Source organism: Pieris rapae, chromosome 19 (assembly GCF_905147795.1).
Source record: "Pieris rapae chromosome 19, ilPieRapa1.1, whole genome shotgun sequence".
Lineage (NCBI taxonomy): Eukaryota > Metazoa > Arthropoda > Insecta > Lepidoptera > Pieridae > Pieris > Pieris rapae.
The window spans coordinates 6,595,009-6,618,029 of NC_059527.1; the positions used below are offsets into that span (position 1 = coordinate 6,595,009).

General features: G+C 32.3%; 1 protein-coding gene across 3 annotated transcripts in view; it reads right to left on the reverse strand.

Annotated features, from left to right (window-relative positions):
- The window catches only part of LOC110998523 (amyloid-beta-like protein), a 100,946-nt gene extending 87,498 nt beyond the window's left edge, over window positions 1-13,448 (reverse strand). For all 3 annotated transcript variants that reach the window (XM_022267407.2, XM_022267322.2, XM_022267247.2), the window contains exon 1: window positions 13,295-13,448. In XM_022267407.2, the coding sequence (XP_022123099.2) occupies window positions 13,295-13,363 (69 nt within the window). In that variant the 5' untranslated portion in view covers window positions 13,364-13,448. The remainder of the gene's footprint in view (window positions 1-13,294) is intronic.
- Window positions 13,449-23,021: the final 9,573 nt, after the last annotated feature.

Here is a 23,021-nt window from a genome sequence, read left to right on the forward strand (position 1 = left end):
CTATTCAAAGGGGGAACGCTGCTAGTATCTTCGGAACCTTGCCTAAAGGGACTCCTTTTAATAATATTTTTTAATAATTAAATTTAAAGGTTTGTTATTAGATATATTTTTATGAATTATGTTTAGATAATTGTAGTTATATTTATTAGTATTATGTAAGATTATATAAAATGTGTAATGGAAACATACATTAAAGTCTATTATTAATGTACATTTAATTGGCTTAAACTCTATCAGAAATCGTTATACAAAATCAACAATACATCGTTCCAATTTTAAACATCTTACCATAATTATAACATCTAATTATGTAAAGATATATAAGTCAGTGAATTTAGGTACGAAATCTCGTATACTAACTGGCTAAATGTTCCCAGTAACACAAAATACAAAGGAGTGTTTAAAATGACTCTATTAGAAACTCAATTTTCCGCTCCGTTGTTTTAAAATATTTGCTTGTCTTGTTTTATATAGAAATATCACATTCTGTCTTGAAAAACTACAATCTCGTTGTCTTAATTTTAATTTACCTTATGATAATCTAATTTGTAATATTACAATTATTTGTAATCAAAATTGGAAGCGATTTGATTCTATTCGATTTCAGAATTGGCTATAAATATACAGATTTTTTTTAAGTTATCTAAAAAGTTTATCAAAAATTAGTTATTCGTTATAAAGGTGTTTAAATAAATAAACTAATATCAATTTGCCTAAATCTCATTAGTGGATAAGCCTCTAGGACTATTTTAGCATGCTAGTATGCAAATCAGTTGACTGTGATGTGTGCTTCGGTGATCAAACATGATAATGAGGGTCATTCATAGAGGATCATTTGTGTCACTAACTAGTATTTACGGTTTGTATACAATACATGCGTACAGTCGTAACATAGTATACAATGTGTAGTGGTCTATCGTTTCCTTGATATAATAGAATTAAGAAGGGTTCAACGACCATATCTTATCAACGAGCCATTTGAAAAATTTAAATTATATCTGATAAGCCGTTTGGTCATACTAATATTTGTTCGATTTTACTACAACAATGTATGTGGTAGGAAAACAATGGATGCCATTGACAATTTTTAGACAAGAAACATTGCCATAAACAACAAAAGATATAACCAAAACTGTTAGTTTTTAAACGAATTAAAATCTTCATAATTAACTTGCTATGTTCCATATTAATTGATTTCCGTTAATAAATTATACGTTCATGTATTTAACACTTAACAAAAGAAAGTGTAATTTTTCTGTCTTATTTACCGGAATTTTAAATTGGGGAGTGAAATAAACAAGTAATAGAACGTAAAAAGTAAATTATTCAACATCAATTTACCCTTGAAGACAGGCCTGAAATTTATTTTTATCCAGAAAATATCCCCGAGATTAATTTCGCTTGAGCTTATCCTTGTTTAGATGTTGCCTTACAGAAATTCGGACGACAATTTATTTTTAAAGTACGCTAGTATTACAATGTTTTATTTTTTACATTAACTGGTATTTATTTTAAACAAGCTGACCCGGCGAACTTTGTTCCGCCTTAATGGCAATAAATAAGCAGTTTTTTTTTATTGGAAAAAAATACAAAAAAATTAAATACCTACATTAATCATTCATTATTATTTCTGTATTTTAGTACATAGGTTGCATATTTGCTCTCGTGATTGAGAAGCACGAAATCGAGCCATACCTACTATCGCGGCGCTGTTCACGTGCAATTTGTTGTTCTTCTTCAGTCCTTTCATTTGCAGTATTTCGATTTCTTCTTGCATTACGGCTTTGTCGGGAAAGATTCGATCGTCTTTGAAAACTTAAATTTTCAACCATACCGATTTTTATAGTTCACTGTTTATACGAATGGGCAATGGCACTATCATTACATTATAATTGTTAATTATTTATTTATTCATTCATTATTATTTCTGTATTTTAGTACATAGGTTGCATATTTGCTCTCGTGATTGAGAAGCACGAAATCGAGCCATACCTACTATCGCGGCGCTGTTCACGTGCAATTTGTTGTTCTTCTTCAGTCCTTTCATTTGCAGTATTTCGATTTCTTCTTGCATTACGGCTTTGTCGGGAAAGATTCGATCGTCTTTGAAAACTTAAATTTTCAACCATACCGATTTTTATAGTTCACTGTTTATACGAATGGGCAATGGCACTATCATTACATTATAATTGTTAATTATTTATTTAATAGAAATAATTTGAATATTGATTTCTTACAAATATCAAATTGTCATTACATAGCTGTCATTATACGTCAATAGCTATCATTTGCGTTTTCTTATTCCAAGTCTGATTCCTTTTTGTTGTACCACGTTTTATAGTGACTGACGTTTCATGTCAAGTCACACGGGAACGCTGTCGAACGGGATAAAAAGTATCCTATGTCCGTCTCCTGGCTCTAAGCTACCTCCATACCAATTTTCAGCCAAATCTGTTCTGCCGTTCTTGAGTTATAAGTGGTGTAACTAACACGACTTTCTTTTATATATATAGATTAGTACACGGTAATTATTCGTTTTTATAAGTATACGATTCCTTGATTGAAAAATACACTACGATTATTAGGACAAGGAGGACAATCTTTGTAAAATTCTATTTCAGGACATAGTAATAATCTGTGAGAGCGAATACCTCCACCACCTCTACCACATTCGCGAATATACACAGAACATAAAGATTAAACATTTAAATAAAAGATTACAGTAAAACACTGGTTTTGTTTTGCACTTTTTATAACTGGTTTAGTGTCGTGAGAACATACTTGAAATACTATAGTACTACTCATTCTAAGAGAACCTTTTTTGCTGTAGAGCCACTTTTTCTCCTTATAACCGTAAGAAGAAAAATATTTCCATTCCTATAAAAAGATCTTTAGCGCTCAACCAGTTTGAAATTTATTATCAATCACGTGCTAAGCCATGTTCGCACCTAGGTATCGTGATTTTAGATTGGTTCAGCAACCTGTTCTTATTTCTGTTAATTCTTTACGCTTTATTAAACCACAAAATATATGTTGATTTTTGTTACTCGATGGTCAACTTGATAATCTAATAGGGACATTAGAAAACATACAGCGACGGTTAGAATCATTATTATTTTATTAAATTCCGTGGCTACTAGTTTCATATTAGGGTTATGTAGGACTTAGATTTTATAAACCTACTAGTAGACTCGGCCAAGCGTTGCTGTGGCTAAGGTTTTTGTTATATTACATAGTATAAATTAATCAAGGGAAACCGTAGGAGAACTTATGTGAAACGTTGGTACCACGACACGGACCTAAACTAAACTACCTTTAACTCAGCGCCATCTGTTAGAATTGTATCAAATAATAAACAAATGTTAATGTTATCGTAATTTTAGTAAGGATGCCTATTTTTTTTGAAAATGAAATATAGCCTATGTCACTCAGGAATGAGGTAGCTTTCCAACAGTGAAAGAATTTTTCAAATCTGCCAAGTAGTTTCGGAGCCTCTTCAATTCATACAAACAAACAAAAAATCAAACCTTTCCTCTTTATAATATTAGTATAGATTTTTTGATATTGCACATGTTGAAAATAGCGGTGAAAGCAAGACTTACGAAGATCATAAGTACCTTTTCATATAATCATTTATCACAATAATCCTTTAAGTCGACTAGACCAATTTGTTTGAGGCAGTTTTTTAAGAAGAACTTATAGTAAAATGCTGGAACTGCTGGTTCATCATATTCTTTCTTCTATAATATTCAAAGTCCTTTTAAAATGGTTTTGTAATTCAAGATAAACTATTTAAATACCTATCTTTTTGTATTAAACCTAGACAAGTTTAGCAAAAACAAGATGCAACCGTGGGAAACTAATCAATAGATCTCCACAGGGACAGGTGCATAAAAACCTTCACCGTTTTACTCGCAGAACTTGTTCTTGTAGTGCAATCCTTACTTCTTGTAATTCTTTAGCCCCTATTTGAGGTAAAGTCTGTGAACTGTCGATAAATGTTCATAAAGCTGAGAATTTTTTAACCCAGTCGTACAAAATAAAAAATGATTGCATGCGTCGTACATTAGAGATTTTGTAAATTTATACAACATTATGTATAATGTAGAAGGCAGTATGGCCATTTGACTTTAGCGTAATATCGTGTATGTAATTATACTTGAAATAAAATCCGAAAAAAATTATATCTGAGATTTATTTTAGTTTAGTTTATTATTGCGGCTAAATCTCAGTTTGTTGATTTCGCAAGGGGTTTAAATCTGTTACGTTAAACGAAATAAGTATCGTTTTAAGAGATAGATGTGAATATTTTTTGGCTTTCTGTATTTTCTTAGTGTTCTGCTTTAGTATAAGTATAAGCTGTTAGAATACTTAAAATTAAAGCCGCCCAAATTGCTATACATATATTGTATTATCTGTGTAAACTGTCTAAAAGTAAGACAGATGCTTTAAAGTCTATATTAATCTTGATTTAATTGGCAATTTTGGAATTTGGTTTTGCACCTGTATTCGTAGGATGTAACAAAAAGATTGCGCATATAATTGAAACTGCTAATTTTTTGGGCTAGGATGCAAGGTGCATTTAAATGTTTTTCAGATAAGTGTACGGTTTATAATAAATTTATGAAAGTTGAAAAAAAGAAGTTGTCCTAGTCAAGAAACTTCAGTCTTAAAATATAAAAATAAATTCCTTACATTTTGCGAGAAAGTAACATAAATGATTATATAGGTATTCTACAGCGCTGTGAATCGATCAAATGGGATATATAGTCGGAGGTAATCCTCTTAGAAACCCTCTGAAGCGTAGTAGTCTTATATATGAGACGTACATAAAGAATCAAGGACAATGGCTTGCCGAGTGGTGGAATATTGTGTTTTATATACATATGTATATATTTTATATAAAATGGGAACAATATTATCAATAGACACGTAAAAGATGAATACCTTTTTTTAAGTTGCCGATAATGTGAAAACTATATATTGAATTTTTACGATTTTTGTTGTGTATGTATAAATCTGAATTAGCCATTCAATTAACTAGCGGCCTATTTATATTTCTTATTTTGAATATAAAAATATCCAGCAGTCAATATGTTACAGACAGAAGATTTATTTGTTGATATCGATGAGAATTTTGGACTGTTTCTGTATAATGTTTAATTAGTAATTAAGCTTTGATAATTTTTGTGTGTGTAAGTGGAAGAATCGTTTAGATTTATGTTGTTTTTATTCGAAACCTTTGTACAGAACAACGTCTATCGGCTAGTCAGCCGGGTCTATTAGTATTATATTATTTTCGTCCCATAAAAACGTCACGAGCCTGCGGCTCGCCCAAGAAGGCAGTTATCGCAGCCCAGTTTTAGTGGGTACGTTGGCGGCCTTTAAGGAGTACGCTCGAATTGTTGGAGGTCGTATCTCTCAAGGAAGTGCCCACCGGGAGTCGATTCCACAGTTCGCTAGTTCGCAAAAGAAAATGCCTTGTGAAACGGACTGTGGAAGACTTCCAGCCATCAAGGTGATGTTGGTGAAATTTACTATTCATGCGGCTCGTACGATGCTGAAACGAGGCAGGAGGGATCATCCCAAACAATTCCTCAGAACACTCACCGTTGTACACATGATAATCGCTTCACTTTACAGAGATATGCGGCATACAAAATAGTACAATGCAGGAATTCTAAAATCACAATTATATAAATCTAAAGTAGGCTTAAAAATATAATTAATTATTATGAAAGAAAATTATTTAGTTTTGATAGCTCCATTGTAAGCGTGCTTGTTGACTGAAGTTCTTTTAATTTTGCGCTTGCTTTGGCAATCTTCCAACTTATGCAGATAAGCTTATGCAGAGCCCCTGCCTGCATATTTTGTGTGAAGTTTTCAGAGTTAAGTAGTTTTAGATCCAATTAATACTTTACCTACAGTACTAACTAACTTTAAATCTCAAAAATGTTTTAGGAATAAATTCATTAAATACATATTTAAATATAAAATAAGATATTTTTTTTATTGTATATATTTAGTTTTAGTTTTCTTAGCCTCTTATCATCACCATACGAGCCGTATCAATGCTAATTGATAAATTTGATCAACACCCAACTTGATGGCTGGAAGTCTTCCACAGTTACACAAGGCATTTTCTTTTGCAAACTAGCGAACTGTGGAATCCACTCCCTAGGGGGTCTTCCCTGAGAGATACGACCTCCAACTGTTCAAAGTTGTACTGTACTCAGAGTCCATGGCATGGGTTGACAGGTCTTTATTATTTACATATAGGCGTCCCGTAGGCTCATTTGCTATTATATTTAAAAAAACAAAAGTTAACATTAATTTAACCTCTACTAATGGCTATTTGTAAATGCTACACCCGTACAATGGGGCACTTTAGCTAAATCTTTATGCACATGAGGTTACATACATACAATACAGCCTCCTTTCCAGGTTTAGTGGACTTTCTTTTTGTAATACATAAACATAAAATGACGACATGACACAAAGAAAGGTTTTTTTATTTTATTTATCGTTCTTATATCTGTCAAGCGGGTCGTTGAGCCGTATGCGCCCTTAAGATATTGTGGGGAATCAGGGGCAACATTACCTATGAATTAGGGGAAAGTATGAGAGAGAAATGGTAAACCTGTGAATTATTAGGATGCGCCTAAAGGTGTATCTTAGTATAGGAATATATAAAACCTTCTTTCTCCTATCATATCAATAGACAACAATTGAGAAATTAATTTTGTAAAATATATTGTTGTTATACTTCATAATAAGGCATTTTTAAACAAAAGCCCATATTAATTAGTCTACATTCTTCAGACTTGAACAGTTTTAATATTCTCAGCAGACAAAACAATAGCGTCCAAGAAGCCATTGTAAAAGAGCTATTGTTAAGAAAACTACATCAGCGAAACGTACGGAGACTTAAAATAGTATTCTCGCATCTCAACTTCTTATCCTATGTATCTTATGTACAAGGTACATGTATGTATCCCGTATCTTGAAGCGTACTTTTCGAACAAAAGACTACATCCAACTACCCCGAGGCTTAAAGAATACTTGAAGTTGTGAAACTAGTGCTTCAATATTCAATTTTTTATCATCACAATTGTGATACCTATAAAAATGCAAGACAGTTTTTTGTGTATCTCCGAGTATATATGAGATATTTATCCAAAATATACGGTAAACACACACACACACAAATGATATGGTAAGAATAGCGCTGAAGAGTTTTAAAAAAAGGTTTTAATCACCTAAATACAATCATTAACAAACAGCTGATAGGGCAAATTATGAGTTCATGAACTTATAGAGGTTAATTTTTTTATTGTATAGTCAGTATTGAAACTGTAAATACGATAGATTCTATTTTATTACTTGCTGCTGAATACATTTTAATAATTAAAATTTCCATTATCAATTACTTTTTTACATTTAATCACCATTGTTATATAAACAAAATAACCGTTATAAATAGTAACATTAAACGAAACTGTTATTTAAAGTATGAATAATTGCAAACGAAACTCCCCATCATCATATTTATCCCACGAGTATCCTTAACTAAATTGAGGGTTGCGATGCATCAAGCCGCAGTAACACACGAAATTGGGGAAAGCACGTTTCATATCTTCATTATGATTTTGTCGCTGTCAGGCAATTTGTCATATAATTCATCTCAATAGGGTTGTCATTACAGGAATTCAAAGGGAATTAAATGTCTTCTTTTTTAATATGTATACATACAAATCAAAATAGAATTAAACTGCACATGCACATTGACATATTCATTTTTTTTAACACAAACATCGACAAACGGGCAGGAGGCAACTTATTAAGACACTGTAAATGCCAGAGACTCACGAGTGCGTTAGCGGCTTTTTCAGAATTGGTACGCTCTCTTATTAAAGCTGCAAGTCATGTCACAGGAATAAATACATATACTCTAAGTAATTACTACAAATGATAGACGCATTCGTTGGATTTGAAATTGCTTAAAAAATGTACGTAGCTTATCATAACAATTTCACAAACATGATGATAAATAGCAGACCATTTTCTCTCGTCGAGTGCAGAAAAGCGTTTTCTTTTTCTTTATAAGTCACATAAATCTTGAGCATTTCTTCTTACAATTTCATTGCGCCTCGCGAAAGTTTTTGCGAAAATTGAAAATATTTTTATAAATATAGGCTCTTTGTCTGCCGTCTGAAATTCTTTAGAAGAACGGGTAAACCGAATAATTTCTTATTTATTCAACTATTCCCTATTTCAGTTTAGAGATACACCGAAATTAATTGCAGCTCACTTCTGATTGCCCTTCTATGTTCCTGCGTTCAAGACCGTAATCGTAATAGTTTCACGTTCCTCACATCAAAGCCAACCGTGCAAAAATCTCAGTTATATATCGCGCAGCCCGGACATACAACAGGAGACTCACTTGGAGTTAAATGATGGACACTTTCAATGAGCTCGGGAATGCGTTGCCGGCCTTTTAAGAATTTAAATTAGTAAAATGTATGAAATAATTTGATTAGATAGCTGTACGATTACGAAATTAATAATTAAATCGTGCTTAAAAAGAGTTTTGGTAAAATAACTAAAAGATTTATTTGCAGTAATAAAAATTTACGTCTGCATTAGTTTAAATATTCTTAGACAATCCTAATAAATCTATTAACACGGTCATATTTGAATAGTATATAAATCCGAACTGTGCATCTCAATACGAAATTATCGATAATTCTGAATACACTCCAATTAACGTCGGTGTATTTGCGAACAAACAGACGATGTTCACTGCCTTCAGATAATAATCTGATGAAGTATAAATAATTGTATTATATTTATTCGAGTATAATCTGTGGGACAGTTGACAACTTTAAATCGGTAAGTACACTTTGAAATCAATTTTCCTTTTATTTTTAAATAGTTTGTATCCCTTCGTGTATGTTATGTTTGCTTATAAGTTTGTTGTACCTATGTATCAGTGTGCTGAGCGTTGGAAAACTTAGAAATAAATAAATAGGCCATAAATACTTATTGCTTTACGACAAGGTATATAAATACCATTTGTTATCAATACTACCTTTACCAAAAAAAATCGTGTATTATTTAATAAAAATATAATTGGTACATTTGAATATTGGATAAAAAGAGGAGCAATGTATTTTATATATCACCCAGTATAAAAACCAGAAAAATTCTATAGGCGCTATTTTAAATAAAGATTCCAATTCCTTGACATCTCAGATTGAGAGAAATGTATATGATACTTATTGTTGTTAAATACGTAAATTAGAATTGTATTTACAATTCAAAGAGTAAGCAAGCTTAATTGTATGTATAGTCTTTTCAAAATTTATGAAAAAATATATTTGTTAAATAAATTAGCAAAAGCATTAAATTTCTGTAATAAAGTTACTCTAACATGTTTTATTAATTACATGCAGTCTATCTAGTGTCTAGACTTCACTTAGCAGACAGTGCCCTTAAATTAAAAGTTTTTAATTAACATGTCTATAAAAATAAAAAGCTGAAATTTGAAAAAATATATACTCTTAACTAGGTTGTATTGTACTGTATAATTAATTGAATGATTGGTTGACCTTTGACCTTAATGGTTGTAGTGTGGCCTTGTGGTGGTATGGCTATGTACCAATGATAAACATTTCGGGTATTTTATTAGTTCTGTCTGCCTACTTGCAAAAGTCAACTGGCAGATTTGTTTCTGGAAACTCTGTTTTTCTTTTTCTGAGTTTTCGTAGTCACACTCACTCCATAGCCACAAGGATTTTCTTCTTTTGATAGAATACTGTACAAAATATTCAGCAGTTCGAACAACATAAGTATTAACATTACCCAGCTATATTTAGACTTGCAGAAGTGAACATACATACACGTGACTTTATGAGATTAGATCAAATCCTTTAATAACATTATCAACGGTCTCAACGCGTCAAATATTCACAAAGCAATTCTATAATTTAAATTAGTTTTTAATATTATATTAGATGTGTATCGTATAATTATTTTTAAAAAAAACATCTGGTGTTTTCATTAAAAAAAATAGTAAAACCATTAAATCTTACTAATTCTTGACACTAATAATGGCCTAAAAAGTCACTTTTCTTAATATATAAGTATATAAGTTACGTGTCACGTTGTTTGTCCGAGGCTGGCTCATGTGATGTTTAGTGATACCGCTGCCCATGGACACTTTATGCCAGAGACCTCGCGAATGCGTTGCCAGCCTTTCAAGAACTCGTACGCTCTTTTCTTGATGGACCATTACTTGAAATAATAATAATATAGAACAAACCTTTGCGTGTGTATCCTCTTGCAATTCGAGAGTTTTGTTATTGGTGAGTATTATATTAGCAAAAGATTTTAATGGTTTTTATGTTTAATGAGCATATTCAATTTGATTATTTTAACTAAATCTTTTCATTTCACGGTTTTTATGTTAAACTAAATACCACGTATCGATCTATATGAGATATAGATAATTCTAGAAACTATGGACTAACTAGAAATAAGTAGAGGCTTTAATATTCCCTTAGATGATTGCAAATATTTCCATAGTATTCTGGACCGAACTCGCTATCATGATTCCACTCCAACGCACAACCCACTGTGTCTATTAAGCTCCAGTGGGCGTCACTAGTTCAAACACCGATTGGAGTTTAGATATATTTATTTCTTAAGTGTCAAAATGAACACCAGTACCATATTAAATCAGTTGAATAGGCACAAGCTCACATTCAATTATTTTTGAAATGTGTCCTATTCTATATTGTGCAATTCCACATTGGGGCATGGAGTATCTAAGTTTGATGGCCAAAAAATGCACTTGACATAAAGTCCAAAAGACATCTGCTATCGAGTTGGTAAATGTATTGTAACTAAATTGAAAAACACTTTAATTATAACAAAAAACAGACAATAATAATAATTCAAAAGATGAATATTTAAGGCGGTCTCACTTCTAAGAGCCGAATCTTCCACTCGTTTATTTATTCATGTATAAAAATGCTTATAAAAGAAACATTTTACAGATCTAAACCTATACAGACCTGTCCAATCGAAAAATTAATTTAAATTCAAAGAAAAATTCTTCACGACTCTCAATTAAGCTTCGCTCGAATTGGATTTTCTTTATTGAGAAACAGGATTATATTCTGAAAGCCTGTAATGCGATTTTCTTTCAATTTAGTTTGGATAAACGGTGAATGAAAAGCGACAATGCACTTATCTCGCAGGCGGCAATCCGAAAGAGTTAAAATACTTGTAATTTTTGTGTTGCACAGTTTCACGCTTTTTGCTAGATCATCCACTATTTTATCAATAAATTGAGAACCGTCTTGCTAGTTCACTTACTTTCTTTAAAAACTGTTTAAGTTTCACGTGCTTCCACAAATAAGGCAAGAATTATGGTGCAGTGGTTGAAAACATATGCGCGTCCAAGTGATAAATCTGTTGATAATCAATACATCATAATGTATCTAATAAATTAAAGATCAGATGTTTTGAAAAACATTGAAAAGCGGTGTGAGCGAGCCGATGTACTGTAGAACTGTAATTACCTAAAAGAAAAAATATCAACCAACGGCTGACGGTTTTAATAATAAATTAAGATTTTTTTTTTAATAAGTCATTTATTTGTGTTATATATAAATGATAACTTGATTGTAAATAGTATTCTAAATATTGCATGATGTGTAATGCTATGTATATTTAAGGTGCATCTGTTCTCTGAGTTAGATAGAAATGCAATCGATAGCTATTTATAATCTCAGTTCACTTACCCGTACTTGCTTGCTGCTACTTTACTATGAATTCTTAAATTCTTACTCACTTATTACGTATTGGTAGCATTTTTTTTTTAAATAAGCCTTTGTGTCTTCCATTGAAATCTTCGATTTCTTCAGAATGTTAGAAAAACACGTTTCATAACATAAATCTTGTTTTTGTAAATTTTTATTTTTAAATTCTTGTATTCTTAAAAATAATTATTTAAGTGAAATCCTAAGTATGGAATCGGCATATATTCTTTTTACAATTTACCAATGTACTTTTTGGGCTGAATCTCATTTATTAAATGAATTATTTAAAATTGTAATTTATAAAACCTAATGTATTTTTTGTGGATAATTTATAGTATAGTTGCGAATATTCTTAAAGAAATAGTAGTTAAAACTTTCATCGAACGGCCGAAGACATTGGCTAAAGGGCTAGTTCCTTATCTAATAATGCTATTTAAAAAAAAGCAGAAAAAACGACACGCACCCGGTCTGTTATACTAACTTGGTTCGGAACTAGCATTAAAAAAAATAAGATTTTTTTAAAATTAAGAATAAAAAGCAACTTTTTTTTAAATTTCCTATTCTTTTAATTTTCAACGTAATGTTTCATTTTTAAATATTCACTAACGTGATGATGGTATCAAAAGCACCGTTAAATTGCATACATAGACCGGATTTTAAATTAATATATTAAAGCTCGGGTTCTGAAAGCTTAATCTACATCAGGTGCGAGCACCCTGATTTGCATACCCCGGCCCACTTCAAATCTAATAACGATTGCAAAAGGAATATTGCTATTAATTCCGCCTTTAATAATCCTCTTTTGATGTATGATTTGAATTTTGATTTTAAACCGCATTGAAAAGCTTCAACTTATTCAAGTATAACGCTTGAATATATTAGCTTTATTCAAAAATACTAACTTCAATTATAAAGTATCCATCTATAGTAAGTATCAGACCCGCCCCATCTGCGCAAGATTCAGAGATATCGTTTTATAGTACCTTCATTTAAATTTTAAAAGAACACCGTAATAATAAAGCTGTTCAGAACATACATAATTCTAAAATATTGAAAATGAGGTAATAATTATATTCTTCATTGAAAAAGAATATTACTCTGCCTAAAAGTTTTCCGTCTAGTAATCCCCAGATATTTTTTCTAATAACATAGGTCACATTACTACACGTCATAATGCGTATTTTCTTACGTCATACAATCGTTAATTTATTCCAACTAAAAAATAGCCTATTATATTAATTTCGCCTACTACTATAAGGTTTATTAATTTAAATTCGTTGAAAGTACGAAATTATTATAAAATTACGCAATCTATTTACCACTTAGCGAAACCCAGTAATCGTCACTGACTAAAAAACTTTTATGGCATCGCGTTTTCCGCCGGTCAATTTTACATATTACGTATTGATTATACATATATAATACAGCTTTTTATTTTTTTTATATTCTATATAATCTAATCTTACCTGGCTAGCATTGAGAGCTTCCAATATTATGGTAAAAACACTAATAAATAGCACGGCACGCGACATCATTGCGGCCGCAGTGTTGCGTTCCGGGATCCGACTGCTAAGACGTATGTTCTAGTCGCTCCGAACCTGCGTACTAGTATGGCTACGGCAATGTACGCGTACCTAGAAGCTAGCGTATATATCGACCCTCCCGGGAGTGAACGGGAAAGATATTGAAATGCTATGCGTTAGAGGGAGACATAGAAAGGAACAGAAGGCATGCGCAGTGCTGTTAAAGCGCAATGCATGAGGAGTGTATAACGAATGACGAAAACTGTCGCCGTCTGCCTCTGTCTGGGTTTCCCGATGATGAGCCATCATTTTCAATAAGCCGACGGGAAATTTGGATCTTACGGCGTTGGAATAAGGATGTCAGGTTATTTAAATTTATCAAAATACGGTTTTTAATTTCAGGTAACGATATGGGACAATTTCTTTGTATGACTCACGCGTATAAATTGTGCAGAAAAAAGGTGTAGAAGAATCTAGAAAGCAGCTTTATTCTATACGCGAAACTAATTTTTCTCTTGGAAATGGCATTAGATATTTAAATTTTCCTTGCATTATCGTTGTTAACATTAAAACCAGTAAATATTTTTTAAATAAATACATTCATTATTTGTGTTAAATGCAGATAATAGATTAAAATGAACGTAGCTACATATTAATTTATTACATATCATTTACACAGTCAATGTTTAAAAAAATATTATTATTTCACAAATATTCATTAATTATTACCGAAGCGATAATCAGTCGAAAGACTATACTCTGGGCTAATTGGTACATCTATTATTGTAAAATCTATGTCTTTTTGGCAATCTGCTTGTATTTCCGCAAACCTTTCAAATTTATACGGTATATTTACAATAAGGAGATCACTATCTAATCTCCAAGTAGCATTTTTCGTTTCAAGACCTGGTGGAATCACTCTTATGTCTTTTATTTCACTTGACACTTCATTTATCGTCACATAAATTATCCTGTAGTTGATTTTAACCTTTATCAAATCTTCTATGTGTCTTTTCACTGTATATTTAACTCTATATACATCATTTTCATACACCTCTTGAACGCTATTGTAATTATTGCAATGTGCTTTTAATAATGTGTCGGCTAATTCCAAATGTTGAATAACGTTGTGGGCCGTATCTTCTGGGCAGCAATATTCTTTGGAGTATTTTTTATATCCTTTGTATCTGTTTTTGTAGCCAGATATAAAATTGTGATAGCCACATTCAGTAGAAACTATTAAAGCAAAAAGAAATAAAGGAAGCACCATCGTCATGGTTCTGGTACAACTGAGACGAGAGAAAAATCTTTGTTGTACTGGGTGTTATCAATTGCGACCTTTTTGAGGGTATCATAAGGTTATATTATATCGTATTTAGAATGTATAAATACTTTAATTTACATATTGAATGTTTTGTAACTTAAATCTTTGTGAAAATTCTCACCACTATTATTTATTTTATCTGTAGCGATAATAATATCCAGAAACTCTATATTCCGGACCTAATGGGACTTCTATAGGCTTTGCATTTTGTATAGTTCTTCCACACGAGACACTCACTTCAACGTTTCTTTCATTTCTATAAGAAATAGTAACAATAAGATGCTCACGATCAATTTTCCAATTGGCGTTTGTTGCTTCTAAATCTTGAGGGATAATGCGAATGTCCTTAACTTCACTGCCGTTTTTCATTTTTAAAACAACATAAACTACTCTATGGTTAATCTTAATAGTGATATAATCTTCTATATCATTTTGAAACTTGTATTGAATTATATACACTTCATCATTGTATATTTCTCTCACATTGTAATTATCTGTGCAAAATTTACTTACTAAATCGTTGGCAGCCCTTATATTGTCAATCACAGTTTTAGCTTCTTCATAGTGTTTATGTTCCTGTACAACTTTGTGATACCCATTGTCAGCTAATTTAAACCCGTTGTTTAATGGATAATGATAGGCACATTTAACCGAAACAATCAGAGACAAATAAAATAAGCAAAACATTGCTTTGAGTCTAAGTAACTTACTAATATAGCAGCGAACATAACATTCATAACATCTTATCAATTTGTATTTTTGACCTTTACGATTACTTTATGAATTATTCTGCAATTTAATTTGTCTTTGACAACAAATGTTCCAAGCACAGAATACTTTTTGATGGTGAAAAGTTAATGTTTATTGATTTATTTCTGTGTCTGCCTTTGCCTTGTCCAAATTAACACCATATCGATTTAACCAGTAGATACGATAATCTGGACATAAAGGTGTGCCTAAATCCATGGGATTCAATCTATCTTTAGAGCAGGATTCAGGTATTTCTATGTTTCTATGTTCGTACGGAATATTCACAACTAGTTCATCATCATCTACTCTCCAAACAGCATCATTTATACGCATTCCCTCTGGTAAAATCCTATAATTTTGTACTTCTTTACCGGATTCTAATTTTAAAATGACACATACAGCTCGACAATTAACTTCCATTTGTGAAGAATCCTGAATGATCTCCTTAAATTTATATTTTAGCTCATATCCATTGTATCTGTAGACTTCTCGTAAGTCAAAATCGGGTGTAGATAATGTTCTTACAATTTCATTTTCAGGTTCCAGATCTCTTACAAGTAGTCGAGTTCGGTCTTCACAACAGCACCCTTTGTTTTTAGATGGAGTGTTCAATTCATGTAAGTGGTAAAATGGACTTATTGAAAAAAAATATGAATTAATTAAAGATTGGCAGTCAATTCCAATTAATAATGATATGAAAATGAAACGATACATCGCACAAAACACGTGTAGTGAAGACGGCCTTATCTTTTGCACTGACTTTGATGGCTTTATGTTGCACCCAAACATTTCTCATCTATATATTTATCTCTGAAAGCGATCCCATCTTCAGGTATCTTTAACTTCCTTTTTCTAACTTTACACAACTATGTATGACTATGTAGAGCAAGGCTGTGAATAACTGGAATATTGCCAGAGTAGCTTAAATAAGATTCGAGCCAAAACAAGTCTACTGCGTGTAACGTCATGAAAAACTAGATGTGTAACGATTCAACTGAACCAAATAAATTTTCATCGCAAATACTTTTTAAGTATGAAAAATTGTATGCGCATTTTCTTACCAGTGGAGAGTGTTACTTAATTCGTTCCTTACGTATAGCTGTTCAACCAAAATTCTCGATAGATATTTGTGTAACGATCAGTTTACTGTCTTTCAACGCCCAAACCCAATAACCTATTTCAATCCAATTTGACCATCTGAGACCATCACATTAATCCAATTATTGATAAAAGTGTGCCAGTAACCATTCGTCGTATTGTAATAGCGATCTGTCGATACAAGTTATCCATGGTAGTTTGGAACGGTGTATACCTGCGTATGAAAATGACAGTTCAACTGTGCCCATATCCTACCTTAAGATTTTAACTTACACCAGTTTTTAAAATGATGAAAAGCAATTTGAAATGTTTTAAGCATAGACATATATTTTTTATAATATTTGTACGGTTTTATTTACTTTATTTGGTTAATATTGATTATCAAATATGAGTGTAAAGAGATTTCATTCTATCCGTCACCAAAAATGGATTGTCTTCGTAGGGTTCGGTTATTGGGATGCGGATAGGATAGGACTGTCACGGTGTGATCTCAGATTGTTTTCAACCTGAGATTGTGGATTAATTATTGGGCTCACGGATTACGGAGGTTTCTGGATGTATTGTTTTAAACAGATTCTCTTCATCGTATATACTCATAGCCATAATAGTGTGTTTGTAAATATATTATTAATTGCACATGGAACAATTAATTGTTGAACAGCCGATTCGAAGGCACGGATTCGGGATTGAGAGTCTCAAGAATAGCCTGCTAACAACGCCTTCAAGATTTTAGCGTTAATGACTTAAATATAAAAATCTCGTGTTACGGTGTATGTAATTAAACTCTGAAACGGCTCGACCAATTTTCGTAAAAAATCATGTGCATATTGGTTAGGTCTGCGGACAATATCTATTTTTCATAACCATATTTTTTTTTTGTATTTAAATTTTATGATACATCAAAAATACATAGAACACTTAATTTTCACCCCACTACGATCAACTAATATTTATTATTATACTATACTATTTTAGTAGATTAGTTATTTTTGTAACTAAAAAAATGTTTCCTAGAAATAACATAAAAAAACAATGTTTGCCGCGCATGTAGTGACTTATAAAAAATATCAGCGAAGTAAATATTGAAGCAAACAATTTACATTAAACAAAAAATAAAACCCTTTCAGAATAAGGTTGGTCCTTTGTAACAATAGATGACACCAACATGCTTTGTACTAATCTCAGAGTTCTTGACCCGTTTTCTACGTACAAGGCCTTTCGAATACTGCAATGCTGACGCGCCTTAAAACTATATATGAAATTAAACGGCAGTTACTACGTATACGTTGCTTTAATGCAATGATTTTAAATGAATTATTATTTTAATGTTTCTGTTTTCATTAGGGTTCAGAGTTAGTCGATGTTGCGCATGAACTATTTTCATTTATCACTTTGTCAAAATATATCTACACACTACACACTAAATCTACAATAGGAACCAACTTAATATACATTTGAAGAAGAAAGTGCTGTTTCGTCAAGCCAATTCACCGTGTTAAAAATCAATGAAAATGATATGAAATGCAGTTGGAATCTCCTCCGCATCCTTTACCAGATTTAGCCCTCAGCAACTTTTTCCTGTTCTCAAACCTCCAGAGATAATCGCTGATACGAAAGCCTATTTTGAGGCTACTAATCGTACTATAAAAATGTTATCGAAATATCGTTGTCAAAGGCAACTATTATATTGAATAATCAAAACAAATGCTATTAAAAATGTTTTCTATTTTCTAAATAACTTTTGAGATAGTGAGCTATTTGCGTAGTTTTGGAAATTGCTGCACAAATTTTCTCATACCTAATTCTAGGCGTAACAAAGGCTATATCAAGGCGAACTTCCCGCAAATAAGTACAATTGTCTTATGTTATTTCCGTTATAAATTAACACAATTTCGTAAGCTTAGGATCATTCTAAATATTAAACTTCAAAATCATTTATTCATTTAGCTTATAAAATGTATACTTAAACGCTAATTTAGTATCATAATAGTAGTAATTTATTATCACCATATAGAAGATAATATGTATGTAAATAAGTAATACTAATATAATTGTAATTAATTCTAATATACCTAATAAATACCTTAAAATTCAATAATTAAAATGAGTACCTTTAGGCAAGTTTCCGAAGAAACTGGCAGCGTTTCCCCTTTGAATACCTAGACTAATTCTTTGTCCAAGGTAGCTGCCAGCTCTTCGTTATCCTGTGATGTCGACTAACCTTTTTCATATTTCTAAATATAATTGAAAAAAAAAAATTTTTTTTTGCTACTTTGCTTCTAATTTTACATTTTCTGCCAGTTCTCAAATGAAGTCTCATCTTATCATCGTCTCTGTTGATGTTCATAAGTGCACTTGTTTACCTACATGAATAAAGTTATTTTTAGTTTAGTTAAGTCAAGGGCGTAGAACGGACGAGAAGAACGGGCAATAAATTCTCCGCCACTCTTTTTAATCGCCAAGTATTTTGTTTTGCCCAACGTATGTAAGGAGCTGCAACCATTACACCATGTTCCACATCTTAAATAATTAATAGTTAACAATAATTAAAAAACAATGATTTATCCTCTATCAGCAGTAGGCATGGTGAAATAGAAGCACGGACTTAAATTCTCCTGGAAACAACACGCAATTATGTATTGGACAAGTCACATAAGAAAGCTACTTACAATATCTGTGTTTTTAAAATATATAGCTGGCATTTCTTACGGGTAATTTCGCTATTTAGATAAATACTTAGTCATATATCACATAAATTGCACTCGTCTAGCCCCGAGGCAATGTAAATGGGTATCAGCTGCTATTATTGTACCAAGATACGAAAATTACTGGCCAAAGCCGTATCGAGCCAAGTCGGACATGAAACATAGGCGCACTCATTGCGTACAAAACTGCCGTTCAATAAAAAAAATGTGAGCAGGCACGGGACGCCTGGCAGATGTGAAACATCGACATTATTTTGGAAAAGTAATAAGCAGAAAAGAACAGATTGTGATAGGAACTAAATAATGATAAAATAAAATATTACAATTTTTTTGCCAGATAACGATGACTATTTATTGAATAAAAAATTATTTTCATTAAATATTTTTAATGTGAAATTTACTACTGCATATAGACTGTATATAGGTATATAATATGTAACAATTTTTTTATGCATTTGTCGCGCTCCTAAACAAGACTGCTATGATTACAATTAATACAAACCACAGCGGTTTTACAATGTAACATATTGTGACTAATACCATCAAATAGCGCGGCGACGCGTCGCCACGGCAGAAATCGGTTTTACGTGCGGCTATAGATGTTTCACAGCAATATAATCTTAATCTTTTGGTAATGTCTTAAAGGGTTTCAGTAAACATTTTAGAAGGTATTTTCGAACCAATTCGACTTAGGGTGCTTCAAGAAAAGAGCGTACCAATTCTTAAAATGCCGGCAACGCACTCGCAAGCCCTCTGGCAGTGGGAGTGTCCATGGGTGGCGGTATCACTTTACATCAGGTGAGCCTCCTGCCCGTTTACCCCCTATTCTATAAATAACTAGGTCTTTCATTAGGCACATATAAGATTTATTAAAATAGGTGGCGTTACTAATTAACCAATCAAATGCTAGCTAAATGATACCAATCTATCTTTATTTAAATTTAGCACACTGAGTACGGCCTAGTATATTATTATTCTTCTACTATTATCATTTCTATGTGTATTTTTGTGTGGGGAACATAACTCCAAGACACCTAGACTGACTAAAACTATTGTTGAGTATCAAAGGTCCTTTGTTCATCAAAAGGATGAAATTAGGAAATCGAGATTAGCTGTCAGGTTTTAAAGCGAAATTTATATTATTTTTAAATCGTATAGAATTTTATTCATTGGACAATTTGTATCTGGTTTCAATGAAGTTTACGCCTTCTGGTTTTATAACCAAACAGTATAATTTAAAAAAGTAAGTTACGGATTTTCTCAAGATTTAGTACTGTATCTTTTCAAATCTAAGTGACTGCAGTTAGGCTGTGCACAGTCTAGCCTAGATACTAAGGCATAGAGTAAAGGATTAGATGAAGGTATTAGTTTGAAAAAATATAATTGGAATTGTACTGAAATATTCTGGTTCAATTCTCCACAAAGTCTGACAGAAATCTGGAAACGAAAAATTACTAGTGTGTGGTAATATAATGAAATTTATTAGTAAAATAAAATTAAAAAAGCCTGTATTTTCAATTCTCCACAAAGTCTGACAGTAAGCTAGAAACGAAAAATTACTAAGGTGTGGTGATGTAATGAAATTTTTATCAGTAAAATAAAATAAGCCTGTATTCGAGTACTTCAAAATCAGTCCATGTCATTAATAACATTACTACATAATCTCCGACGGAGTGAAAGCCTCCTTCAAACTCTACCACATGTCTCTTTTCGCCACCATTTTCCCTCTTCTTCTCTTCTCTTTCTTTCCTAGCTAACCCTTTTATTACATATAGGTATGTTTATTAGTTGCTCAATGTTTATGACTGCTTTAAATGTGTTTACTTTTATTATTAGGTTGCCAACAATCTTAATTACTTAAATTAAAGTTTGTCGATATACCTTCAATGTGCTACTACTAAAACAATGACGTTATACCCTGAATCACGTTAACAAGATATTCCATACCACTAAGGTTATATATAACTTTCAACCTAAGCCCTCGGCCAGTCAGTGGTTTAGATCGAAAAACTGTTCACATTTCTTCTCACAACCCTAACTTCACTATTTCATGTAATTTTGTATGTATCTGTTGTTTATACAATAACTTCCTAAAATTGCGTTTTAAACTATCATTCTATAGTTACGAAAGTGAAATAAATCTAAAGTAATATGAAACTCCACTCTCTGCTTTACTATGAGGCCGTTGCATGAGGCGAGTGACGTCACGATCACCAGACATCCCACAATCGACGCCTCATGGCTGTATCGACGCAATAGCAAATGCCGACAAGCCAATATTACTTTTAAGAGTATTTCTATCTAATGCTCTTTATCTCAGGCACTCTCATTTCGTTACCACTTTAAAATGCCAACAAACTTAATAATGCGCTGCATACTTTGGATATTTATGACACTTCTAAAGCTCCTCTTCTCTAATTGCCAACCGGCACATTGTGTGTGGTAGCGGCAAACCGTTCTTGGTGACTCACCTATCTACACCCAATACCTTTGATAAGGTGCCAGCGTCCTCAACTCAGGTAGTGGGCACGTGTGGGCGTGACTGTAGCTGGTCTCAAGGACTAACTGTATGACGTGGACTGGCCGTGGTTTTGCTAACACTAGTGTGCCACTCTAGTGGCCATTCTAAGAGGTAGCAAAAAAAGATTCGCTCCTGCCATTTGCCGCCCCAAACTTCTGCCACGCTAGGTTCCTTGTTAGCCTGTTGGTAAATCCGCCACTGGTACCAACTATATGCCAGATGGATATTCATTTTATATTTTCTAGGCAATGCTGGCCTTACTATAAATACTTATAAATTTTATATAGTAAGGCCAGCATTGGCATTTAAAATTTTATAACAAAAACCAAATACTTTAAGGAAATTTGCGTACATTAAAATAAGGAGGCATTTTATTTACTCCCAAATAAAACCTCATTAATAACTCACCCCTGTACTTTATCGTTGGCATTGAGTTCCCCTCCCTAAGGGTATGGCATTGGCAAATGTCAAGCTAACCCTGAACGCGATAAGCATAATACATCACTAGCTTTGACTACGTTCAAATAAAAATCGATTTTAGGACATTATAAATGTGTGCAACCATAGTCGCACAATAATACTGAATAAACGGTTTTTTTTTTCAAATACTATCTTAATATCAGTTTTCATTATTACCTACGTCCGCGAATTAATATAATATGTTTAGATCTATGTTTAATGAAACATTTTGTTTGAAGCTAAGTAGCAATGGTTTAAAATATGATAAATAACATATGAGTAGTGAAGTTGCGACGCTAACAAAACTAACTTGGCTTATATAAGGGTTCATAAATCTAAATGACACATGTTATTGTACATTATCGGAAATGAGAATGTTAAAATACAATTTATGAGACTTGTAAAAACTAAACCTTTCATATTGGCTTCAAATGTGCATTGATTGTTTAGATTTTCGCTTTTAATTATTAACTAAAATATAACTAATGCGTTCTGCGAGTTCTGCGACATACGTACACACCTTTAGTAGAATTATTAACATAACGATAAGTGTGTAGTAAACTATATTGTATGCTAACAAACCCAGAAATATAATACTCAGCCTCGGTGTTAGATTTTAAAAACTACGGCAAATGAACTATGGATGGATACTAAAATTTGCCATCTGATTGTAGACCCAGTTCACAGTTCATTTATATTTTGTCTCGGTCTAGTTGAAATATGCAGGGAATGATGCTGGCGAAGACGCGATTTCAGCCCACCCGCGACCCCCTAGATCGTCGCTCCCTAGGCTGCAGCCTAATTAGCCAAAGG